At 43.3% G+C, this 25,091-nt stretch overlaps 2 protein-coding genes across 6 annotated transcripts in view; one reads left to right on the top strand and one right to left on the bottom strand.

Annotated features, from left to right (window-relative positions):
- Window positions 1-1,452: 1,452 nt before the first annotated feature.
- LOC142661199 (NAD(P)H dehydrogenase [quinone] 1-like) lies at window positions 1,453-14,701 on the top strand. The gene is made up of 6 exons (XM_075838529.1): window positions 1,453-1,609; window positions 12,185-12,349; window positions 12,424-12,554; window positions 12,766-12,879; window positions 13,707-13,808; window positions 14,350-14,701. The coding sequence occupies exons 1-6, from the start codon at window positions 1,603-1,605 to the stop codon at window positions 14,662-14,664; spliced, it is 834 nt and encodes a 277-aa protein (XP_075694644.1). The 5' UTR covers window positions 1,453-1,602; the 3' UTR covers window positions 14,665-14,701.
- A 3,702-nt stretch (window positions 14,702-18,403) lies between these two features.
- NFAT5 (nuclear factor of activated T cells 5) overlaps window positions 18,404-25,091 on the bottom strand; it is a 66,008-nt gene continuing 59,320 nt past the window's right edge. For 3 of the 5 annotated variants that reach the window (XM_075838527.1, XM_075838525.1, XM_075838528.1), the window contains one exon: window positions 18,404-23,306. The gene's annotated coding sequence lies outside the window, so the exon portion shown is untranslated. The remainder of the gene's footprint in view (window positions 23,307-25,091) is intronic. The other 2 variants (XR_012850671.1, XR_012850672.1) reach the window with 2 other exon arrangements.

The following is a 25,091-nucleotide window of genomic DNA, read 5'->3' on the forward strand; positions in this document are numbered from 1 at the left end:
TATCTGCCGATGGTAGAAGAGCCAGCTGAGACCGGGAGGTTTTTGCGGCTTCTCCCCTTCGTCGTCCTGCAGTGGGGACCGGTAAGTATGCCCTGTCGGGCGATTTTCTGTGCGGTGAGTCCGGAGCTGCAGCAAAACACATCTTCACACCGCCATGCCTAAGCCACGCCCCTTCGCAGCAGATTTTTTAAAATCATCATGCTCATTCTGTTGTGGATGTTCAAAGCGGAGTTCACTTTTTCCAATGTAGAAGTGGTGAAATCCACCAGCGAATCCGCAGCAAAATGTGCATGTAACACTTTGTGTGTAATTTGTGGCGAAAATTGCTGCGGAAAAATCTGCAACAAATCCGCTTGGTGTGGGGGTATCCTTAAAGGGCCAGAATCTGAGTTAGCTCTGATCCTGGTGCCTTTGGGTATTAGTTGTTACAGCTGACGCCTGCTGCTGATGGTGCGGGCTCAGCAGCTGAGTCGTGCCATGCCCGAGCGATGCATTTTTGGCACTGTGTGGGAAGTACCACCCACCAGCATCGTAAGGGTGCATTGACACATGCACTACAATGTATGCCTATGGGAAAACATTTTGCAACTCGGACAGATTTCTCTAGTTCTTGCGTTGCGGAATATTTTTCCCATAGGCATACAATGTAACGTTTTCTGCAGCGTAAACATACACCGCAAACACGCCACATGTGACTGTACCCTACGGCCAAATGCAAACGGAATTGTCGCGTGTATTTTTGTGCGGCAAACCCGCACCTTCGGGCCCCATGCACACGACCGTAAAAAATCTCCGTAATTGCGGGCCGTAATACGGTCTGCAATTACGGACCCGTTCGGTTCTATTGAGCGCAGACACCTTTCCTTATCGCTAAGGATAGGTGTCCGTGCCGGGAATTAAGGAGCATGTCCTAGTTTCGTATTTTACGGGCCGTGCTTCCATACTACGTGATTATGGGCACAGCCGTGTTTATGAGGTCTAATACGCTACCAGCAAAGTAAATGCCTTTTCTCCCATTCCCTTTAGTGAAAAAAAAGGCTGCAATACCTGTGAATCGCCGCTAAATGCACCACGTCGACAACTCACAGTGAGCAAGTAGAAATGATCAGCGCTGCGGCCCCGTCAAAACAGCTGATCGGCGCGGGTCCCAAAAGTCGGACCCCGACCCCGTCCTGAGGATAGACCAGCAATTTTTAGTGGCTGGAAAACCCCTTTAATAAACGACAAAACTTTTAGCATATTCCAACCTCAGGATTGGGGGTTGTGGTAAAATGTTTGAGGGATTTGGTTGTATTTTGTGTTAAGTTGAATGTTTGGATTGAAGTCGAGCACCTGTGTCATTAGGAGCACCACACTCATTATCCCATAGTCAGAGGGAGGGAGTAGTCCTAAAAACCGGCAGCAGCAACATCCATGTGCGGGATCTGCACCAAAAATCTGCAATAAATACGTCACATGTGAACGGGGAGAAGGTTAGCAGCCTGTAATCCGACACAGCAGCCTCCACCCCAGGGCCAGGCTTTACCCAGATCCTCCTCTCAGGAAGCAGAAACTCTATCTGCAGCCTTCTGAGGACAAGCAGCGAGAGCGTGCCAGGCAGTCATGATGGGTAAGTCCTGGACTGTGCTGATGTCCCCGGGTGAGGGGACAGATACGGTTTGTACTCTATAAGATGATTGATAGTTGACCTGGGTTTCAGGGCTAGTTCACAATTTATTTTTTTTAATTTTTTTTGCTGCTGATCTGTGTGTACTTAAATTTCTTGAAAATTCTCATTTAAAAAAAAAAAAAAAAATGGAGGTGGAATTGTTAGTCTGTCTGCAGGGAGGGGTTTTGTTTATAAGACTTTGTTCTCCCAGTGCAGATTTGGTGATAATTTTGGATTGGAATATAGCCAGTGGGAAGGTAGAATGGTAAACATGTTCTCCTTTTTTATTTTTTGTATCCAACCCTGGTGGCTTTATTAAAACAAAAAACATCAAAACTGCATTGTGTGAACAAGGCCATAAAGGGAATCTTAGGGCGCAGTCACACAAAGCAAATTTCTTCAACTGAAAATCCATTCCATACATCTGAATGTTTTTATTTCTGCAAAAATAAACAAACGTGTGAGTCCACCTTTTACAGAGGTTAGCCACTTCCACACGGCAGTATTTTTGCTTCTGTATTTGGAACCTACCTGACAGGGTACGTTCCCGCAGGCAGGATACACACTGGAAATTCCACAGCGTTTAAAGTAGCAGCAAAGGGGATGAGATTTCTGCAAATCTCAGCCTCAAATGCAGAAAAGTTGTGAGGCGAGTGTTCTGCGGTGCGACTTTTAGATCGGCATGTCCATTTTTATGCTGCATGTTCTGAGCGGAGCAGCTTCATTTTTGGGCAATAGCTTTGGATGGCACTTCTTGAGACGTAATTGGAGCCATTTCCATTGATTCCATAGAAAACCAGCTCCAATTACGTCTGTAATGGACGCTGCGAAAAACACCTGCACTTGCCATTACGTCTGAAATTCCCGAGCTGTTTTCTCCTGAAAACAGCTGCGTAACGGACGCTGCCGTGTGAACATACCCTAAATGTGCTTGAATGTAAAACTGCAGCTGAAAAGCAGCAATAAGCATTTTTTTTTTCCATAAGATTTCGCTGCAGATTTTCTGTTGCAGTGTTGCCTGTGGGAACGTGCGTTCAGGACAGGATCACACATGCGTTTTTTTTTTATAGCCAAACACAGATGTGGACACAAAAGAAATAAGATGCACCTGTGTTTTCTTTATACCTGTCCTTGCTTTTTGGATCCACATCTGGCTTTGGCTCAAAAAACTGCATCAAAACTGTGTGTGGGATTCTGGCCTAAGGCCGGATTCACACGAGCGTGTTCAGTCCGTGATATACGGTCCGTATTTCGGCAGTATTTCCCGGACTGAGCACACTGCAGGGAGCTGGGCTCCTAGCATCTTCGTTAGGAGTCGCTGCCTCTCTGCGGGAATACTGTCACTTACATGAAAACACCAGAGGTAAGTAATGTGTAGCCACTTTTTCGGAGGGATGTGCGACTTTTCTTAGAACGAGCCCTTTCTGATGGATCGCCATGATGACGCACAGTTCTTGTAAATACCTTTCCAAGAATATCAATCAGAACATTGGCGACGAGCGTTCCAACGCAGAGGTTGACGGCGGTTTTCGCAGTCCAGATTGTTTGCAAGTAAACCGCGCTGTTTCATGAATTCGACGACATCAGTTTTATTCGTACAAGCTGTAATAGGCTGCAGCGGCTGCTCAAAGAAATCTCCATTTTAATTTAAGTGCAACAAAAAAATTGCAATTAATGGGGGAGACTTATCAAGCGGTCTTAGGCCGAATTCAGACAGCCGTAGTATACGTCCGTGTGACGGCTGTTAAAACAACGGCCGTCACACGGACGCATGTATTTAATTTGGTCTGTTCACACGGCCGTTGTTTCAATGGACCGTGTGAAGGGTCCATCGAAAAATAGAACATGTCCTATTGTCTTCCGTTTTCACAGATCCCTCAATAGACTCAAGTCTATGGGGACCATGGAAATGGGACCCGCAAGGGTGCAACTCGGACGTGAAAAACTTCCGTCGGTCAGTTTCCAAAACTTCAGGTTTTTTTCCCGTCCGACTTTGCACTTCGTCTGAATTTGGCCTTCTAGTAGGAATGTCCTTTGTTACCCATAACAACCAATCGGAGCTCTGCTTTCATTTTACCTGAGCTTATTAATATATGAAAGCTGTGGGGTTGCTATGGGCAACAAAGGACATTCTTACTATAAATCTCCTCAATGTCACGGAGGAAGCAGGGGGACATAAACTTCACTTGATCCGGCGCGTATATCGCAATGTAAAAGCCCCAGGAACACTTTCTTAGTGACCTATATGGTTAATGAAGGAATATATTAGTTTCCTTAAATATTTATTACATTCGCTCTAAGGCCTCACGCACACTTCCGTCGGCCGTTGTACGGCTGGAAATGACAGTTACGTGAAACACGGACTGCACGCGGATGGCTTCCGTGTGCAGTCCGTTGTTTCACGGACCAAATCAATGAAAATGCCGCGACCGTTCCGTCAAACGGGCAGGAGTAGGACCTCTACTATTTTTGACGGAACGGCTGCACGGTTCCGTTAAAACAACGGAAGTGTGCATGGCTCCATTGAAATGAATGTGTCAGGGTGCTATCCGTTAAAACAACAGATAGCATGCTGACGGAAAAAACTGAAGTGGGCATGAGGCCTAAGGCTCGGGCTGCCCGGTCACGTGTTGTATATCGGGGTTGCGGTTTTTGTGATCACCACAAGGCTACTTGCAACATTCTTTCCTCGGAAGTTGTGTACTGACTGGGATTTTATTGCATTTTGCTTGGGACTTCATGATGCTGTGTAGCCTGAAGGTGGAGTCACACTTTAATGAAGAAAACAACTTTACAACATGTCTCCTCTAGGAATTAATTTCTCCTCCGGAGATAAGAAGTCTCTCTAGTAGCAATTATATGACTCATTATTTTTGCAAGTCTTGATATGAGACGACGATTGTTTATTGTAGTTGCTCTGGAGTAAAATACCGAACACTCGCTGGAAACTGTTGGTCCAGCAGAATGGACCAGGTAAATCTGACATGGCGGTAATATGGGCACAACTGCACCTCCCGTGGTTCTACTGAATCATGAATCAAACTTAGATTGTCGTAGGATTCCTGGTAAATCGTGTCAGTAAATTATTAACCGTATGTAGTTTACAGCCATATAACCAGGGCTAAAAGGGTGGCAAACTGGGCAATTGCCCAGGGCACCTGTTTTCTAAGGGCCAAAGAGCCATCTTAGCACATGAGAAGAAAATCATTCCACTCCACTGTGGTCAGTTCCGGTAGTCGGGTAGAGTACTGCTTTTATTGTAGTTTTATTTGGAAACTGCAGGGCAGTATTTGGGTACTGTTTTGCTGTATTTTTGTGGGCGGTGTATGGAAATTATTTGCAAAAAAGTGCAATGTGTAAGCCAAGCGGAAAGGCTATGCAGATTTTATTCGCTGCCCAGGTTGATGCAAAAAAGTTTAATCTCACGGTCACAAAGGGGGTAAATGCTTCTCAGCGGAGAAGGCACAGTCTCTTCTCCGTTTCCAAATGCAAAATGGCGGAATATCTTTGGCTATGTCAGGCAATAGTGGCTTACCAGCTTGGTTTCGTGGACAGAGCTATATCTTACTCCTCTTTGATCTCCAGTTCCTCCTCCTTTCTTTCGGTCACTGAGTCACTATCGCAGGGAGGTCCATGGCAACTCAACTTTGCTTTCGGGGCCGCAGCCCGTACATGGACTCCGCTAAGTGGGAACAGCCACCTTTTTTATGAAATCTTTCCCCCCGGCCTGGTGGGGGAAGCATAATTTAGTAAAGATGGCATCTGTACTTGTTTTTCCTGAGCCAATCTAAAGACCTATTGAGCCACCATTGCCTGCAAACATAAGGTTCATAATAATTTTTTATTTTTTTTACAAACCTATATTACATAGCCATCCCTTCTTCAGGATTCTACCCTTGTAAAAGAAAGCACACTTTGATCCTCCATGGACTATGCTAGGTTGGATACTGCCTGTATGATCTCCATTCTCCTGCTGCACCACATGTGAACCCTGGCTTTATCAAAAAAATGTCTTTACAGTTTGAATCCTTCATATTCTACTTGTAAAAATCCCCTTTCTTGGCCTATTTTGGAGATGGGTATGCTCCACACTCCAATACGTGTCCATGTTTTATGAAAAGCTCTAAACATGGTGGCCGGGGAAGTCCTGCTTTGTCCGGCAGCTTTTGACATATCATTAATGACTTGGCGTAGAGTACAAGTTATTTCTACAGAGCGGGAAAGAATAGCAGCTGCCAGAAATAATTTGCACCGCTTATCAATCTGTCCAACCCATAGGCTGATTAACATGAGATATCCTATATTTCCTTATTTACACTGGACTATTAAATGCTTGTAAATATGTGGATATAAAAAGTATACACACCCCTGTTAAAATGCCAGGTATTTATGTAAAAAAATCAGTACAAGATGAATCATCTCAAATTTTTTTTCTACCTTCAATGTGACCCATAATCTGTACAATTCCATTGCAAAACAGACTGCAATAATTTAGAGGGGGGGGAAATAAAAATAACAAAACTACATTAATGTGGTTACATAAGTGTGAACACCCTCTTATAATTGGGGATGTGGTTGTGTTCAGAATTAGCCAATCCCATTTAAACTCATGTTAAATAGTAGTCAGTGTACAGCTGCCATTATTTAAAGTGATTCTGAATAACGCCATATAAAGTTCAGGCGTTCTATTAGGATTTTCCTGACATTTCCTTTGTTGCATGTGCCCGCATAAGCCATGGCCTGTAAAGAGCTCACAACACATCAAAGGGATCTGATTGTTGAAAGGCATCAGTCAGGGGAAGGGTACCAAAGAATTTCCAAGGCATTAGATATATCATGCAACACAGTGAAGACGGTCATCAGGAAGTGGATTACATTTGGCACAACAGTGGCATTACCAAGAACTGGACGTCCCTCAAAACTTGATGCAAAGACAAGACAAAAATTGCTCCGTGAGGCTACCAGTAGGCCTACAGTAACATTAAAGGAGATGCAGGACTTTCTGGCAGGTACTGGTTGTGTAGTGCATGGGACCACAATCTCCCGTATTCTTCATATGTCTGGGCTGTTGGGTAGGGTGACGAGACAGAAGCCTTTTCTAAAAGAAAAACATCCAAGCCCGACTTTGTTTTGCAAAGACCTACATCAAGTCTGCCAAAAGCATGTGGGAAAACGTGTTATGGTAGATGAGACCATGGACACTAACATTACTACAGTGTCCTGATAATAAATACACCTGACCATCCAGCCTGGACGTCATGTGTACTCAGAATCCTGACACTTCTGACTCTTTTCTGTGGGATTTACAGCAACGGATACGAAATCTCGTTGTCTCGCGAGATTTCGTATCCGTTGCTGGAATCTCACAGAAAAGATTCAGAAGTGTCAGGATTCTGAGTACACCTGACGTCCAGGCTGGATTTCATGTGTATTCATTATCAGGACACTGTAGTAATGTTAGGGCTTGTGTATGAGGCTGCACATAGCGATATATCTATATCGCTAGTGCAGTGTAAATGAATGGAGAGGAGTGCATGATGCCGATTGGTCAGCGTCATGCACTCCTCTGTACAACGCCCACTTGGTCGAAAGTAAAAGTACGCCCACTTGGGCATTAAGAAAGCTCATTAGCATAAACCAAAATCGCTCCTAACGTTGTGAAAAAAGATCGTTTTTTTTAAATAAAAAGCATTCGGGTATGTTCACACGGCCTATTTACGGACGTAAATCGGGTGTTTTTGCCCCGAATTTCGCCCGAAAATAGCGCCTCAATAGCGCTGACAAACATCTGCCCATTGAAAGCAATGGGCAGACGTTTGTCTGTTCACACGAGGCGTATATTTACGCGCCGCTGTCAAATGACGGCGCGTAAATAGACGCCCGCGTAGAAGTGACCTGTCACTTCTTTGGCCGTAATTGGAGCCGCTATTCATTGACTCCAATGAATAGCAGCGCTAATTACGGCCGTAATTGACGCGGCGTTAAAGCGCCTGCACATGCCGGTACGGCTGAAATTACGGGGATGTTTTCAGGCTGAAACATCCCCATAATTTCAGCCGTTACGGACGCCCTCGTGTGAACATACCCTTACTGTCACCTACATTACAGCGCCGATCTTCTTATGTAGGAGACAGGGCACTTATAATGTGGTGACAGAGTCTCTTTAAGATGAAGAGCAATCCCACTGAAAATCTGTGGGGTGACCTGGAGAGGACTGTACAAAGGAAATGTCCTCGTCATCTGACAGGTTTGAAGAGCTTTTGCAAGGAAGAGTGGGCAACAATTTCCAAGTCATGATGTGCCATGCTGATAGACTGAACGCTGTCATAAAGTCGAAGGGTAATTCAACAAAGTATTAGTTGAAGGGTGTGCAGCTTTATGCAACCACATTATTTTTGCCTTTTATTTTTCCACCGTAAGGCCTCCTGCACACGGCTGTGCCCGCTCACCGCAAAGTATGGGAGCACGGCCCGTAAAATCTGAAAAGTAGGACATGCTCCATATATCCCGGCACGGACACCTTTTTGTAGCACTACCGAAAGGTGTCCGCAGCCAAAAGAACCGGGCGCGTCCGTAAGTTTTTTTGTTTTTTTTTACGGTCGTGTGCATGGGGCCTCAAAGATTTCAGTTTGTTTTTCAATACAATTGTACAGGTTATAGGTGACATTAAGGGTAAGTTCACACAGCTTATTTTGAGCCGTTTTCCGGGCCGTAAACGCCCTGAAAAACTGCTAAAAATACGGAGGCTTAACGCCTCCTAAGAAATGGCCATTGATTTCAATGGGAAAAATGGTGTTTCGTTCTCACGGGGCTTTTTTTTTTTTTTTTTTACACGGCCATTTTTCAAAGTACATGTCACTTCTTGAGACGTTTTTGGAGCCGTCTACAAAAAAACCACATAAAAAACGGCTGAAAATAAGAGTCTGGTTTCCCTTGAAAACAGCTTTGTATTTCACAGCTATTTTTCATTTGTCGTGTCAACATACCCTGAAGGTGGAAACCTTTTTCTTGGACTAATTTTGTAACCTGGCATTTTAACAGGGGTGTGTAGACTTTTTTTTTTTTTTTTTTTTATATATATATATATAATATATATATATATTCACTGTATGTGGTGATCACTTCTTATACACGGGGTCTAATGGATCTCTGGCTGTAAACGGTTAACTGTGTAATGTAAAGTTCTGCAGCTTCTAAATTGAAAAAGATTAAAAAAAAGACACCGGTCCATGACATTGAATCAACATTGACTCATTTAGTGGCAGGAAGCCATAGCAATGTCGTTCTTCTGCCTGCTCATTGTGTATCCTTGGGTACAGTAAATCCATGTGGGAACACGCAAGGGTTAATTGTCAGTGTATTCTGTACTCCTACTACAACTTTATCTAAAGACCTGAAGGGTGCGGACACATTCCCCTTTCTTCTCGTTTCTGGCACATGATCACCCTCTTGGCGAAGGCATTTATGTGCCACTGCTGAATTCTTGCCCGTTAAAAAGGATTGCCTTACAGACTGTTCTCTATTAGGCCGTGTTCACACGAGCGCGTTCGGTCTGTGATATACGGCTCGTATGCCGACAGTATTTCCTGGACCGAACGCACGGCAGGGAGCCGGGCTCCTAGCGTCATAGTTATCTATGACGCTAGGTGTCACTGCCTCGCTGCGGGAAAACTGTCCCGTACTGTAATCGTGTTTTCAGTACGGGGCCGTTTTCCGCAGCAAGGCAGGGATTTCTATGATGCTAGGAGCCCGGCTCCCTGAAGTGTCCGGTCCGGGAAATACGGCCGACATACAATCCGTATTTTACGGACCGAACATGCTCGTGTGTACCCGGCCTTGGATGGACTGTATGAGTGTTCGATCTCCGTAAAAATGCGCTCATGATCTCGACCACTATTTTCTTTCGTCTGCTGTACGCTTTTTGGATCGCACACCCAACCATTCAATTCTATGGGGCCCATGCACACACCAGCGTTTTTTGCGGATTTGTTGTCCCCGTTATGCAAATAGAACGTGTCCTATCGCTGTCTGTTTTTGCAGTCCTGTGTCACCATTCAAGTATATGGGTCCGCAAAAATAATGGACCGAGCACGGAAACCATCCATACGCTGCCTGCATCTTGACATCAGAAAGTATATATGAACCGTTCTACTTGCAAGTAGAAGTAAGTTGTTAAAGTCTCAAAAAATGACATATTCTTATGAGTTTTGACAGAATGTAAATCAAAATAATATGGATAATCGAGAAACAAAATGTTGTGAAGAACATATACAGGTCATCATAAAGAGAAAACATGTATACAATGAATAAGGAGCACATATGATGTAAATGCTGCCTATATTCATGCCCTTCTGTTCTGCATAACCGTACTGCCACCTACTGGTTATGTTAAAATACAGCGAGGATATTTAAATTCCAAATCTGATGTGTATGCCCTTCTTTTGAACTCCAGATTTTTTTTCACTTTTTTTTTTTTTTTTTTATATATATAATCTACATAAATCTCAGTCTGTACTTACATTACTTATTTTGTACTGATCCTGAATTGCATCCTGTATTATACTCCAGAGCTGCACTCACTATTCTGCTGGAAAAAGCCATCAAGCTGTTTTCCAGGTAGCTTATCTGAACTCTAAGGGTATGTTCACACGGCAGCGTCTGTAACGGCTGAAATTACGGTGCTGTTTTCAGGAGAAAACCGCTCCGTAATTTCAGCCGTAATGGCATGTTGAGGCGCTTTTTTGCTGCGTCCATTACGGACGTAAATGGAGCTGTTTTTCCATGGAGTCAATGGAAAACGGCTCAATTTACGTCTGACGAAGTCACCTCTTTGACGCGGGTGTCTTTTTTTACGTCCCGCCTTTTGACAGCGGGGCGTAAAAAAAATGACTGTCTGCACAGAACATCGTAAGACCCATTCAAATGAATGGGCAGATGTTTGCCGACGCTATTGAGCCGCATTTTCGGACGTAATTCTGGGCTAAAACGCCCGAATTACGTCCGTAAATAGGCCGTGTGAACATACCCTGTGGGTATATGCACACGATAACTGCAATTACGTCTGAAATTACATCACTGTTTTCAGGAGAAAACAGCTCCTGAATTTCAGACGTAATTGCATGTACTCGCATTTTGCGGGGCGTCTTTTACGGATGTAATTTGGAGCTGTTCTTCATTGGAGTCAATGAAAAACTGCTCCAATTACGTTCCAAGAAGTGTCCTGCACTTCTTTTTGATGAGGCTGTAATTTTACATGTCGTCTTTTGACAGCGACGTGTAAAATAACAGGTCGTCGGCACAGTACATCGGCAAACCCATTCAAAGTAATGGGCAGATGTTTGCCGATGTATTAGAGCAGTCTTTCCAGGCGTAATTCGAGGCGTAAAACGCCTCCATTACGCCTGAAAATAGGTCGCGTGAACCCAGCCTAAGGCCCCATGCACACGAACGTGCTTTTGCGGCCGCAATTCCCCCGAAAATCCATGGGAGAATTGCGGCCCCATTCATTCCTATGGGGCCATGCACACGACCATGGTTTTCGCGGTCCGGGCTCATTGAAAATAATGACCGTGGCCATGTGCACAGCCAGCGATTTGCGGGCGGCTCGCGGCTGTCACTCCGTGGCCAGCCGACCCGGAAATCACGGCCATGCACATGGCTATGGTCGTGCGTGAGGCCTTACAGGGGGCAGTTTATACTGCTTTAGAATAAATCAAGCAGTGTACAGTAACGATTACACTTCTGCTTTATTTTTATTTTATTCCCTAATCTCCTACAACCCCTTTAACATCCCACGGCATAAGAGTACATTGAAAGTACAGAGGTAATTGGGAACAAAAATATATAAATATATTTTAGTCATTGCCATGTAACGTAGGAGGGTTTATCCCACAAAACCCATCAAAAAAAAAAAGTCTACACCTCTAGTATTTTGAAATACTTGTATTCCCCCCCCCCCCGTTTACTCACCATTCCTCCGCTGTGCATACCAGTATCTGTGGGTGGGCAGCAGTGTACCCCATGTGACTTGAATTATTTTTGGTGGGATAACCCCTTTTAACAGTGTTGTTGATGTATGAGAATTATCTAAGAATTACATCCTCCATAATCCAGACCTCCGTTTCCTCGTGCTGCACCAGTTCCCTGGAATGTGCTCCCCCGGACAATCCGATCAATTCCCAACACTCACCGTGTTAAATGTTCCCTGAAAACACATCTATTTAGACAGGACAATAACATTCCCTAATATGACTCCTTTCCCTGGCCCCCCGTTACATTAGTCATGAGATCTTGAACCCCTCATTCATCAGTATCCCCCACACTCCCTGCACCCTAATGCACTTCATGTCTGTCATACACAGATACAGGCTGCTGACCGGCTCATGCAGCTTTATGTTACTGCCCAATGTGTATAAAAATGGCCGGACCGTTGTACTGAACAAACACTTTTTTTTTTTTTTTTAATTCTATTGGATATTTCATATAATAAAAAAAGTATGAAAACAATCAGTAAATCCATCAGTTCTATATCTTCAGGAAAACGTGCTCTTGTGGTGGTGGCTCATCAGGAGCGGACGTCCTTTAATTATGCCATGAAGGAGGCCGCTGTAGAGGCTCTCAAAAAGAATGGATGGGAGGTCACGGTGTCTGATCTATATGCCATGAAGTTCAACCCCCTAGTGTCCAGAGATGATATTACAGGTAACTGATCCAACAGGGGTGCATGTCCTAGAAACTAAGTGTGGGTATATATTATTATTTTATTTTGTGTGCAGGAAAAGCTCAGGATCCTGAAAACTTCAAATATGGTCCAGAATCAATGAACGCCTGGAAAGAGGGGCGACTCAACGAAGACATAGTAACGGAGCAGAAGAAACTGGAAGCTGCGGATCTTGTGATATTTCAGGTGCAAACATCATTCGTACATACAGCCGCACTGTATAATAACGGTCTGGAATTGCCCATAGCGACCAATCAGATTCAAGCTCATTTTTCTGATTCACTTTGGAAAATGAATGCAGGAACCTGATTGGTTACTGTGGGCAACTGCACCATTTAAAAAAAAAACTTTTTTCATTAATTTTGATCGCCCCAATGTTTGTTTTTTTCTTTGACAGTTCCCGGTGTTCTGGTTTGGACTTCCCGCCATCCTCAAGGGCTGGTTTGATCGCGTTTTAACCCAGGGGTTTGCCTACAGTCTATCATCCATGTACGATAATGGACATTTTAAGGTAAAATTATCAATAAGTGACACTTTAGATGCTTCTGTATGAAGTGGTTGAAATTGAAGACCTTGATCTTTATTTTACAGGTTTTATTTCTTGTTTTGATGTTTTATAAAAACCAAATAAGGAAAATAAGAGCAATTCCCACTAAAGAACATTGAATATAATAATAAGTCCTAGAATCGTCCTTTTTAATCAAGTTGTAAAAAAAAAACAAAAAAAAAAACAACCCTCTATCCAGCTGTTTCCTTAAGTAAATCTGTCTCTGGGAAAGCTGCGTCATAATCAATATGGCTGCCATCAGTTTCCACAGGGGTTGTCACCCAGCTTTCCCAGAGTCTTGAATGGCAAATCTTCTGGAACTTCACAAGCTATACTGGTAGCTGGCACTATACAGTCTACCATGCAATCCTAGTTTTGCGCCATGGGTATTAAGCGCTTGGCTACAGCAATTTAAAGCCTGCGCTATATGCAAATCTAGACGCCTCTTATCCTGATTGGCACAGTCCCCACGTGGTCACAGCCTCTACTCCTTTCAGCACTAAAGTGCCCATTTTTAGGCCAAGGGGAACCTTAATTTGCATATAGCACCTGCTGGTGTCATTAAGTGGCTGGAACATGCCCTGTTTACTTCTATAGGGCTGAGATGCAATACCGTTCACAGCCCACAGACGAGTGGCGCTGTTTCTGGAAGAAAGCAGCCATGTTTTTCTATACTCCTATGATGACCCCTTTTAGAGGTGTGTCTGACAATTTTCTTTTTTTTTTCTTTAAATCCCCCTCCATATCATTGTAAAACTATTAATCCAATCTTTTTTTTTTTTTTTTCATAGAATAAAAAGGCAATTCTGTCCTTCACCACTGGGGGTCTGGAATCCATGTACAGCCCAACTGGGATCAATGGAGATATCAATGTCCTTCTGTGGCCAGTACAGGTAATAAGACTGACATTGCTTTATTATCAAAGGGCGGATTTGTGCCAGGCAAGAGCAACTGTCATGCCCAATCTGCCAGTAATGCTATTAGGGTATGCTCACATGTAACACATAAATACTGCAGAATTTCATACCAGATTTTCTGTGCAGAATTTCGGCAGCCTAGCTGCAAAGAGGATGATTAATTTCCACAGCGTGCTGAGATTTGTTAATCTGTGGTGGGGAATCTCAATTTGCAGCATTGCGATTTTCTCTTGCGAAACCGCTGTGGAATTTCCACCCAGAATGCCAGGTTGGACAATCATTCAGCGTTTATGCCATGTGTGAACATGGCCTTAGAAGAGATAATAAAAACCAATATGAGACTTCAATCCCGTTCAGACGTAACATACTGGGACTAGAAAATCACAGCAAATGTAGAGGAAATCTAGTGTTCCCTGTTATCAGCCATTTTAAATAATTGAATAGGAGAAATATGATATTGCTATTCTTCAGTTTCTGGGGAAAAAAAGCTGAGACTGTTTTGTTTTCTTTCCCACAGAGAGGAATCCTGCACTTCTGTGGTTTTCAGGTTCTGGAGCCTCAGATCAGTTACAGCATTGCCCACACTCCTCCGGAGAAACGCTCCCTCATCCTGGAGGCATGGCAGGCGCGCCTGGGCAAGATCTTGGAAGAGAAACCAATCACCTTTGCAGCCAATGAAGACTTCGACATGTCCTTCGCCGGGGGGTTTGTACTGAAAAAGGAAGTGGTCGAGAAGAACGCCAACAATAAATATGGCTTGACTGTAGGTCAGCATGAGGGCAAGGCCTTACCACCTGAGAGTCAAGTGAAAGCTGGCAGCACCTGGCTCTGAGCATCACCCATGTTAAATAAAGTACTAGAAATTGTAAGGCAACTTTTTTTTTGGATAGTACTTTAGAGGAATGTGAAAGTCTTGACCAGTGGGGTATGTTCACACAGGGCAGATACAGTGCGAAAAAAAAACCACACCGCGTATCCGCCTTGTGCGCCGCAGGTAATTCTGGCCGAAAAACCGTACTGAACTGTGGCTTTTAGTCAGGAATGTTTGCTGTGGAAAAGTGCACCCAAAAAATATTCATACTTGCGTAGCGATGACCACGCATCCCTCCGCCGTCCTACAGTCCGGCCTCCCGGGATGACGTTATATCCCTTGTGATGGCTGCAGCAGTCACATAGAATGAAATGTCATCTTAGGACAACCTTGACGAAGAAACACAGAATTCTGGGTAATTTTTTTTTTGTGGCAGAATTGCTGGTTTTCTGCCGCAAAAAAACACATCTATTTGTTCTGGGTTTTACCTCATTAAATTCAGTAAGGAAATCTTGCAACAAATAAGCAGCGATTATGTATAAATATAATGGACGTGCTGCAGATTTAAAAAAAAAATAAAAAATATGCACCGCAGGTCATTTTCTGAGGATTTTTTTCCCCCCACTTCTCTACACAGCGTGTGGATGAGATTTGTGCACATCTCATCCACTCTACGGCTACTGTATTACGCTGTAGACTTTCTGCAATTAAGGCCTTATTCACACGGACCTATAATTCAATGTGGCTGTTCACACTGTCTGTTGAAACAACGGCTGTGTGAAGGGTCCATGAGAATAGGACATGTCCTGTTTTGTTTTTTTTTCACGCATCCCTCCATAAGCTAGTCTATGGGGGATGTGTGATATCGCATCCCGCAGAGCACGGCTGCACCGCAGATTTTAAAAAAACAAATAGTTGTGTGAATTTGGCCTCAAGTTTTCAGTACAGGACAGTAGCGCCACAGAGAGGCAGGGACTCCTAGCATCGTACATAACTATGATGCGAGGAGCCCGGCCCCCTGCAGTGTGTTCGGTTTGGGACTTCCGGCCGAAATACGATCCGTCCATTACGGACCGAACATGCTCGTGTGAATCCAGCCTTAGGGTATGTTCACACGCTTAACAAAACGTCTGAATATACGGAGCTGTTTTCAGAGAATTTTCAGGCATTTTTGAAGCTTTTAATTTGGAGCGTCTTTTGAGGCGTTTCAGTGTTCAATGAAAAATCCGCTCCAAAAACACCTGGAAGTGACATGCACTTATTTATGGAGCATCTTTTTACGCTCCGTTTTTTTAATAGCGGCGTAAAGACTCCTCGTATTAACTAAATGCTGTTTTTCCCATGGATTTCAATGGGCAGATGGCTGTAGGCAGCCAGCTTGTTTTTTTTTGAGGCGTAGACGCCCCGAAATACGCCTACAAACACTGCGTGTGAACATACCCTTAATGGGGTCTACAACTTTTGTTTTGAGGCTTTTCATAATATGCAGCATTCAGAAGTATCAGTCTGCACTGAATATCCAATAGCTTAATACATCAGAATTTTATTTTTTTGTGTGCATGTCCCCCTCCCCCACCTCCACCCCCCCCCCCCCCCCTCCTTTTTTTGGACAATCATGATCAGGACTATTGTTTTGGTATGTGTTCACACTCCATTCTTGATTCATTAGGGCCACTGAGATGTCAGATTTTTACACTGCAGTGAAAGGATTTAAAAAAAATAAATCCTGTTCACACTATGCTGTTCTATTCTGGTTATTTTAGGAGACTGATTTTCTTTAAATTGGTAACCCTATGCCTTACTTGATGTATTTAGCACATGCTTTTCCTGTGACCAACTGTACGCACAAAGCACAGACGTAAAAAAAAAACGTTTCTCCCAGTGGATGTTGCAACAGATTTAAAGAGCACATGCCCCGAATTGAAGACAAAAAAAACCCCATTAAGTATAAACCATGACTCCGTGCCAGATCCACTGCATTGACTAATACCAGCGGTACACAAGGGACTCTAGTGACCTACGCGGTCTGTCAGGTTCCACCAAGATGTCTTGTTTTGACAGGAAAGATAGCAACGTACGCATAGCGTTTTTTCCCGTTCAATTTGGAGTTTTTGGCAGAGGCTCGGACACAGGTGTGACTATAGCTTTATATCCCGGTTTCAGCAAATTTTTTGTATAATTAAGCTATACAATTTTCCATTATACTGTCTATATTCCTGATTGTTTTGTTCAGTAAAAACATTGTTTACTTCCAGTAGATAAACTTCTGGCCATGTGATGGACACACAGGTACATGGCTATCAGTGCGGTCTTGTAACAATCCCAGCCCATGTGTCCATCACATGACCCTGGACAGCATTGTATCCACTGTAAGGTCTCACACAGCTGTGCCCTTAAAGGGAATGTGTCGCTAGAAATTTAATATTTCTTTTTTTAGTTCAATTATTTTTTAAGTGATTACACGGTTTTAATTTTTTCACAAGTCAGGAAATATTATAAATTAGACTCTAATTTATAACATTTCCATGTGCTGGTCACTAGAGGGAGCAGTTCCCAAAATTGCAGCATGGTCAATATGGTAACGTAACCTCATTGCTTTATGCGGCAAATTTGGGGTGGACACACTCTCCTCTAGTGTCCTCACACAATCCCCCCTCCCTTATTCTGGCTAGTGCCAGGAGAAGGAGGGTGTTGAATCTTCAAACCTCCTACACTGTGTGCCACCATTTTCTGGGTGACTGCACAGTGTAGGAGGATTAGATACAGGGCTCAGCAGACAGTATCACACGAACATAATACACACATCACATACATGAACATAAATTACCTGCTCCTGCCTCCGCTCCTATTCCTTGCGTCTTCGCTTCCTTGAACATATGACCGGAAGCAGTCATCTGACTGTCCGGCAGCAGCTTACGATCCACATGAAAATGGCACCGGATTTCACTCTATCTTCGTATTGGTCTGTGTGGGAGCGGTGCATGTGCCATTCCCACACAGACGGCGTATGCTGCAGAGAATGGAACGGCTCTCGTTCGCATTCTCTATGGGATTGTATGTGCCGTATTCCATCTCTGTATGTGTCGTTAATCGACACATACAGAGATGAAAAAAATAAAATAAAATGGCAGCCCCCATAGAGAAGTAAAAGTAAGAAAAACAATAAGAACACAAATAATTTAAATTTCATACTAAAAGCAATATAAAAAGTAAATAAATTTCATGACACCTTCCCTTTAATCACTGCTCGCGATTGTGGGCACAGCCAGCTACGGGCTGCATTTTCAGGCCGTGCGCCCAAACAAAGTATGGGAGCACGGCCCGTAAAAATCAAAGTAGGACATGCTCCATAATTCCCGGCACGGACACCTATCCGTAGCGATACAGAAAGGTGACTGTGGCCAATGGAACCAGGCAGGTCCACAAGTACGGAGATTTTTTTTTTATGGTATTGTGCATGGGGCCTTAGTAAACCATGAATGTTCACACAAACACAAGCAGAGATGTTGTAAACCGGGTGGGATTAATACAAAGTGAATTGTATAACTTTTAGAATACAAAAAAAAATAAAAAATATTCATGACAACCCCTGTACATTAACCAGCAATATAAGGCGAGACCATAGGTGGATGTGCCGTGCTGTGGTCTATGGTAAAAGGCGGTATAGTGGATTAGCGCTGTTGTCATCGGCTTTCCCAAATACAAAGCAACTTAACTTTAGCAAAAGAGAAAATGTAGAATAAAACCAGAGCACGCAGACTGAAAACTTTCAATGTTTTATTTCTCAATTTGAGCGGTTTACAGAAATATAGTTGCAGAGTATACAAATGTCCCAATAGAAGCAAAATATCCTTTGTTTAATATTTAACACGTTATTACAAGATTGCTAAAAACAATAAAAATACCTCTGCCCCTCGACAGAACAAACTCTGTGTAACTGGTATAAAATAAATTGCTGCTCCTGACCCCGGAGCCGTGCCCTGCACCGCTCACTTCTGGTAGGGGGATGGAGAGGCTCAGCAGGTCTGACTGGTGCATCGTATACTACTAAGGTACAAGGTGGCCCCCGGCTGCTGCAGCACCTCGCTCTGTCCTTACATCTTAAGAAACAAGACCATAGGGGTGGTCAGCAGCCATGAATATGTAACCGGCAGGGACTGTCTTGCTGTACAGAAACTATTCATGTGCTGGGGGCTGCGGCCTGATGGGTTTCAATCTAAATCTTCTAGTACAATATACAATAATCTTAGTGGAACTCGTCATATGTAGGTGACCCATCTGCAGCTTAACCGACTACGAGCCTAAATCTGGGGAATAGTTTCACCCAAAATACAGATTCTAAAGCATTTAGTCTAGAAGTCAATGAATGTGACAAGTTAGTGTTCTGTCCGTCTCCGCTTAGTGTTTGATTCATTGGTCGTTCGCCGTTTACCATAAACTGCATGGTGATGATTTTTAGACACTCAGTGAAGTTTTACTTACCTGTGGTCTTTTCGTGCTATGGGCCCTGCGAACAGGGTTGTTAGACCCATTTCTGATCTAAACAATCAGTTCTCTACAGTCCGGGATCATCCTCGAGACACGTCTGGACAGTACAAGGCCCCAATGCATTTACACAAAATAGTCTGACAACCCCATTCCCACACTCCAGTAGGAGAGCCAAATTGCGCAAAGGCCCCCAGGTAAGTAAAACATTTAGCAAATTCCACTAAAAACTAAATTGCATGTTTCGGTTTTAATTTCCCAGTAAATCTGTCCATCTTCCCTGAACGCTTAGGGGATGTTTACACTGCTTATTTTCGGCCGGAAGCCGAGCGCCTCCAAACATCTACCCATTGTTTTCAATGGGAAAAATGGCATTCTGTTCCGACCGACTGTTTTTTTTTTAAATGGCTGGGTAAAAAACAGCCACGTAAAAAAAAAAGCCTGCGAAAAACTGCATGTCGCTTCTTGAGCTGTTTTTAATGGACTAAAGAAAAAGCTCCAAAAACGCAGTGACAAAAAGCAAGTTTGAATTAAAAAAACAGCTGAAAATCAAGAGCGGTTTTCCCTTGAAGTTTTCGCTAAGCGTGTGAACAAACCCTCAGATCACAACTGGGATGTGCTGTTTTTTCAGGACATAGCGTCATTCTGGTCTATGGTCTATTTCTGGTATTCAGAGAGCTCAGCCCCATTCAAGTGAATTAGAGGCACTATCTGGGGAAAAAACAAAAATGACTTTCATAAAGCCCCTTATGCTTGAGCTAGATCTGTGTACTGTGAGTTATCTAAAGCAGTTCTTCTCACTTATGGTCCTGAAGTACCCCCGGGCAGGTCACTATTTGACAGCACCAACAGTGGGTACACAGGTGGCGATTCCTCTACAATATTTAGGAAATCCTTAAACCACCCTGCTGAGGAGCACAGTCTTGAATGAAATTGTAGCAGCAAATTATGGAATGACTGTATGTCTATGTGGTCTATGTCGATGTGGTCTATGTCAATGTGGTCTATGTCGATGTGGTCTATGTCGATGTGGTCTATGTCGATGTGGTCTATGTCGATGTGGTCTATGTCGATGTGGTCTATGTCGATGTGGTCTATGTCGATGTGGTCTATGTCGATGTGGTCTATGTTCCCTACGCAGTCCAATTATGAAAAAACCAGAAGCTAATGTGGACATCAGATACAGCCACGTAACAAGTCCAGTCATATCTGCTGTATAGTCATCATGCAGGGTTTGTGGAGAGGAATGACTGCAGATCCAGCACATGGAGCCAATAAACGTCCGATACTGGTCATCGCGTACATGTAAGGCCAAAGACAAGATACTAAACCTGACCCTAGTCTCGTCCTAAAGCTCTGTATGTGCTGGCTTAAAAATACCGGTACTACCTCTGCAAAGGAGTTCTTCAGGACATACTAATGTATTTACACCTCAATAATGTTATCTGCAATACAACGCAGGGTAGGACCGGTACAGGGGCTGAACATGGAGCTCTAAAGTTCAAAGAAAGTTTATTTTTTCGCATTCTGATTCTTTTTGAGAGATATATGGGGAAATAAGTTTTGCACCAAGCGTTATTGACAAAGTTGTGGACTAAAGTCACGCGACTACCACGTGGCGCTCCACATTAAAATTTGATTTGTTATTACCATAAATAAATGATTTCTCCAAGCCGTTATATAGCTGGATAGAACATAAGGCCTGTGTACAGTAAACACAGGCCGCGTGTGACATAACATGGCAGAATTAGCACCTGTTACCTTAGATCGTTTGTCAGTGCGCCACCTGTAGGCTATAACCTGCCATACAATCTCATATTCATATGATTTCTCCAGATCTTGAACTTCCAGCTATAATGCTAATATTGGTCCTTCTGCCATTTAAGGCTGATTAATGTTAAAATATCAACTAGGTATTTAAAAAAAAAAAGGTTATATTAGATCGTCATTTATCTTCAGTAATTGGATATTGGAGCTTTAATACAGGTTCATACAACACAATGGAACTTTCTACTATGAGGAGCGTTATGGGTGCAAATGAATAAGAATACTTGGTACATAAAAAGTTGTGACGGTCTTAGTTTCTATTTCATTCAATTGTCACCAGATCTATAAAATAGTCAGATTATTCCAGACCAAGTAACTTTAAGCCACTTGGGTGACGGTGGTTATATTACTAGTAAAAAATGTAAGAATACTAACTTTGTTCATGTCGGAATGTAGATTAAAAAAAACGATACACCAGAGATGGTGCTTGAATATATTAATTGTTCTACTATTTCCTAACATTCACAGGGCTGAAACCCAAAAATAACAGCACATACTAAAAACCTGTTCCCTTCTCTTTGGCCTTAGACATAGTACAATAAAACCTGAAGACTCAGGCCTCATTCACATGAGCGTATTTTGGAAAATCCTGAATATGGAACTAATCACACGGTCATGTTTTGTATCATTAAGAACTATTGTTAACCGTATTGGTACCAAATTTTCTATGAGGAAGTCAAATAATCCATATTTACTTCTGTATCAGATCTGTATTTGTATCTAGCAATGAGGTAAAAATCAAGGTGAAACAAGTCTGTATCCCTCTCCGTTTTTCATTACACTGGTGTGAATGAGGCCTTGCCGTTCTACAAGAGCATGAGTGGACATTTGTGTAGCAGTTTCAGTACTTGCAGCCATTCTTATCCCGTAGTTTAGGGTCATTGTCAGTCTCCATATCTGTGCTAAAGCTGCAAAGCTACGTATGACGTTCAGCAATTCTGGCTCCTTGTCACAGGATGTATGGACACCTATGAAAAGGAATTTAACTGTAGATTATATAGCTAGAGACTATTATAACTACAGATGGTTTTTTTAAAAACCAGACAAAAGTACCTGCCTCTTCAGACCTACCTGCCTCCCCATACACACCCGTCCCTACTACATATAAAAGCAGCATTTCCAGTTCTTCCCGTCCTCTTCCCAAAGGAGCTACAGAGACCAAGACGGACAAAATCTGCCATAAAGGTGTGCAAAAAAAAAAAAAAAAATAAAGAATATCTTATGTATAGTATTTATATATAAACTTTTTCATTTTATATACTTATTATATATACTTCTGCTCACGCACTTTGTTCCGTACATGTAGCAAATACCAGTTCCCTAAATACAAAATAGAGGATTTCAGTGAAGAAAGACAATTAAAAACACACGTTCGATAAAACCGTTCGAAAAACTTGAACGATTGAAAACGGTATTCAAAAAAATTAAAGGGCCAGCACCGGGCCTCGATCTGAAAAAGTTCCCTTCATGTCGGTAATAAACTTACACTACTAAAACCGTTAGAATCAGGGACTGGCCACTTCTTAGCGCTTCAAACGAACGTATCCCACGATGCTCAGCAAAGCCTGCGCTGCCAAAAAGTGTCCAGTCCCAGATGCGACGTCTCCATGGAGGAGAGATAACAGAACGCACACATACAAAAGAACACAGGAGGAAAAACGAGCAACTAGAAACAGGTTAGATACTAAAATATATCTACATGGCTCAATAAAAGTGAAAGTCGCTGCATCTACCATCCACTAGAGGGCAGCAGAAAACAGGTTTAAGTGCAGCATTACTTGCCTAACATGTCCCACCCCTCCACCCAACGCTAGAATGGAAAACCATATCCAGCTGCTGTAGGGGCCACAGTAGCACCAGATCTGCGATCTAGATCCAGGCCCGATCTGCAAAGAGCAGTTTCTCAGCTGCCTCAGACCGCTCTGTAATAAGACAGGTATATACATTAAGCGTACACTATCACAGCTTCTTGGGAAGGGAGATTAAATGGATTCCATCAGGAAAAAAATATATATATAGGAAGAAAAATATATATATTTATATATTATGTACATATTTATATATACATACACGCCTACATAAAATACATGGACAAAAGATGAAATAAGAGGTAAACATTACAACCACTGTAGAAAGTTCTAACGACTGAGTGCCCCCTGCTGGGTCTCAGGGGTTACAGCTTTCTGGAGTATGACATCATAATAGCTATGTAGTCTTGGTCGCTAAATACTGAAGACAGACTAGTACAAGTCGGGGAACACAACACTAAAAACGTTTCTACTTGGACCGTGACCGATAAACAAAAGAATCCAGTTTATTATAAAATCGCACGGATGCGGCTCTTCCTGCACCTGAAAGGGAAAAAGGAAAAATGGTAAATTTAAAAAGGGTTTGTCCGACTTCTAACATAAAACAACAGACTCTCTCAGGATAAGCCATCAATGTGTGATTGGTGGCAGTGGGACCAGTCGAGTAAACTTAGGGCCCTTTTACGCCCCCTTCACAACACGTTTAGGCCTTCCGTCGCAGCTATACGAATGTTGGGAAGACCCCCCGACGTATACCTCAGACAAACGTACGCTACTACTGTATGGCATACAGTGGGATATGTCGCCCTAGGAAAACTCCTTAAGTCACTGTCTATGTATGGAGTAGCGCTGAAGTCCTGGGGCAGAGCGTATACCTGTGACTGATGCTATACAGTCAGTCATAGACTCACGTTAAAAAACGCATACCGGGTGGTATACGTTTTTTTTGTGAGATCCCTCTCCCAGGCCTCATGCACACGACCGTATTTTTTCCCACCCGTAAATACTGGCGTAAATACGGGTCCGGTGTCACACGTATTCCACCCGTTTTGCACCAGTATTTACGAACCCGTGCTCGTAAATATGGGTCCGGTGTCACACGTATTCCACCCGTATTTACGAGCACGTTTTTGGCGGCAAAATAGCACTGCACTAATCGGCAGCCCCTTCTCTCTATCAGTGCAGGATAGAGAGAAGGGACAGCCCTTTCTGTAATAAAAGTTAAAGAAATTCATACTTACCGGCCGTTGTCTTGGTGACGCGTCCCTCTCTTCACATCCAGCCCGACATCCCTGGATGACGCGGCAGTCCATGTGACCGCTGCAGCCTGTGATTGACCTGTGATTGGCTGCAGCGATCACATGGCCTGAAACGTCATCCAGGACGTCGGGCCGGATGTCGAGAGGGACGCGTCACCAAGGCAACGGGCGGGAGACCGGACTGGAGGAAGCAGGAAGTTGCCGGTAAGTATGAACGTCTTTTATTTTTATTTTTTACTGGTTTATACTGATCGGTAGTCACTGTCCAGGGTGCTGAAAGAGTTACTGCCGATCAGTTAACTCTTTCAGCTCCCTGGACAGTGACTATTTACTGACGTCGCTTAGCAACGCTGCCGTAATGACGGGTGCACACATGTAGCCACCCGTCATTACGAGAGCTCCATAGACTTCTATGGACTGTCCGTGCCGTTATTACGGCCAGAAATAGGACATGTTCTATCTTTTTTAACGGAACGGGCACCTTCCCGTGAGAAAACGGGAAGGCACCCGTCGCCAATAGAAGTCTATGAGCCCGTTATTACAGGTCGTGATTACGACCCGTAATAACGGGAGTTTTTACGGTCGTGTGCATGAGGCCTTAGGATGGAATAGTCTACTACACTATTCCTTCCCTTCAAAAGTGTATACATCAGTATACCTTTTTTTGTCTCAGGGCTCCATTATCCTCACTATGAATGAAACATACATATTGAAATGTGCTGCCGACAAGCGTCCATTATATATTATTATATGGAGCCGATCAACAAGCTTTTGCTCGTTCATTGACTGATCGTTGCCCTATTTACATAGGGCAATGATCGGGAACGAGCGTTCATATGAACGCTCGTTTGCCTGATCATTGGCCCGTGTAAAAGAACCTACAGGGTCAAGGTGCAATACCATACCCATTGCCCTTTGCTGCAGTTGGCCATTTCCAGAATTCCCATAGAGTTTGAATGGAGCAGCAGAACTCCATTCAAATGCGCCGCATTCATGCATGGGTGAGTAAGAACAGAGGCTCAAGACCCCCCTTCTAGTAATGAGTTTGGCCCCCAGTAATCTAACATTT

Source organism: Rhinoderma darwinii, chromosome 9 (assembly GCF_050947455.1).
Source record: "Rhinoderma darwinii isolate aRhiDar2 chromosome 9, aRhiDar2.hap1, whole genome shotgun sequence".
In the NCBI taxonomy this organism is placed as follows: Eukaryota; Metazoa; Chordata; class Amphibia; order Anura; family Rhinodermatidae; genus Rhinoderma; species Rhinoderma darwinii.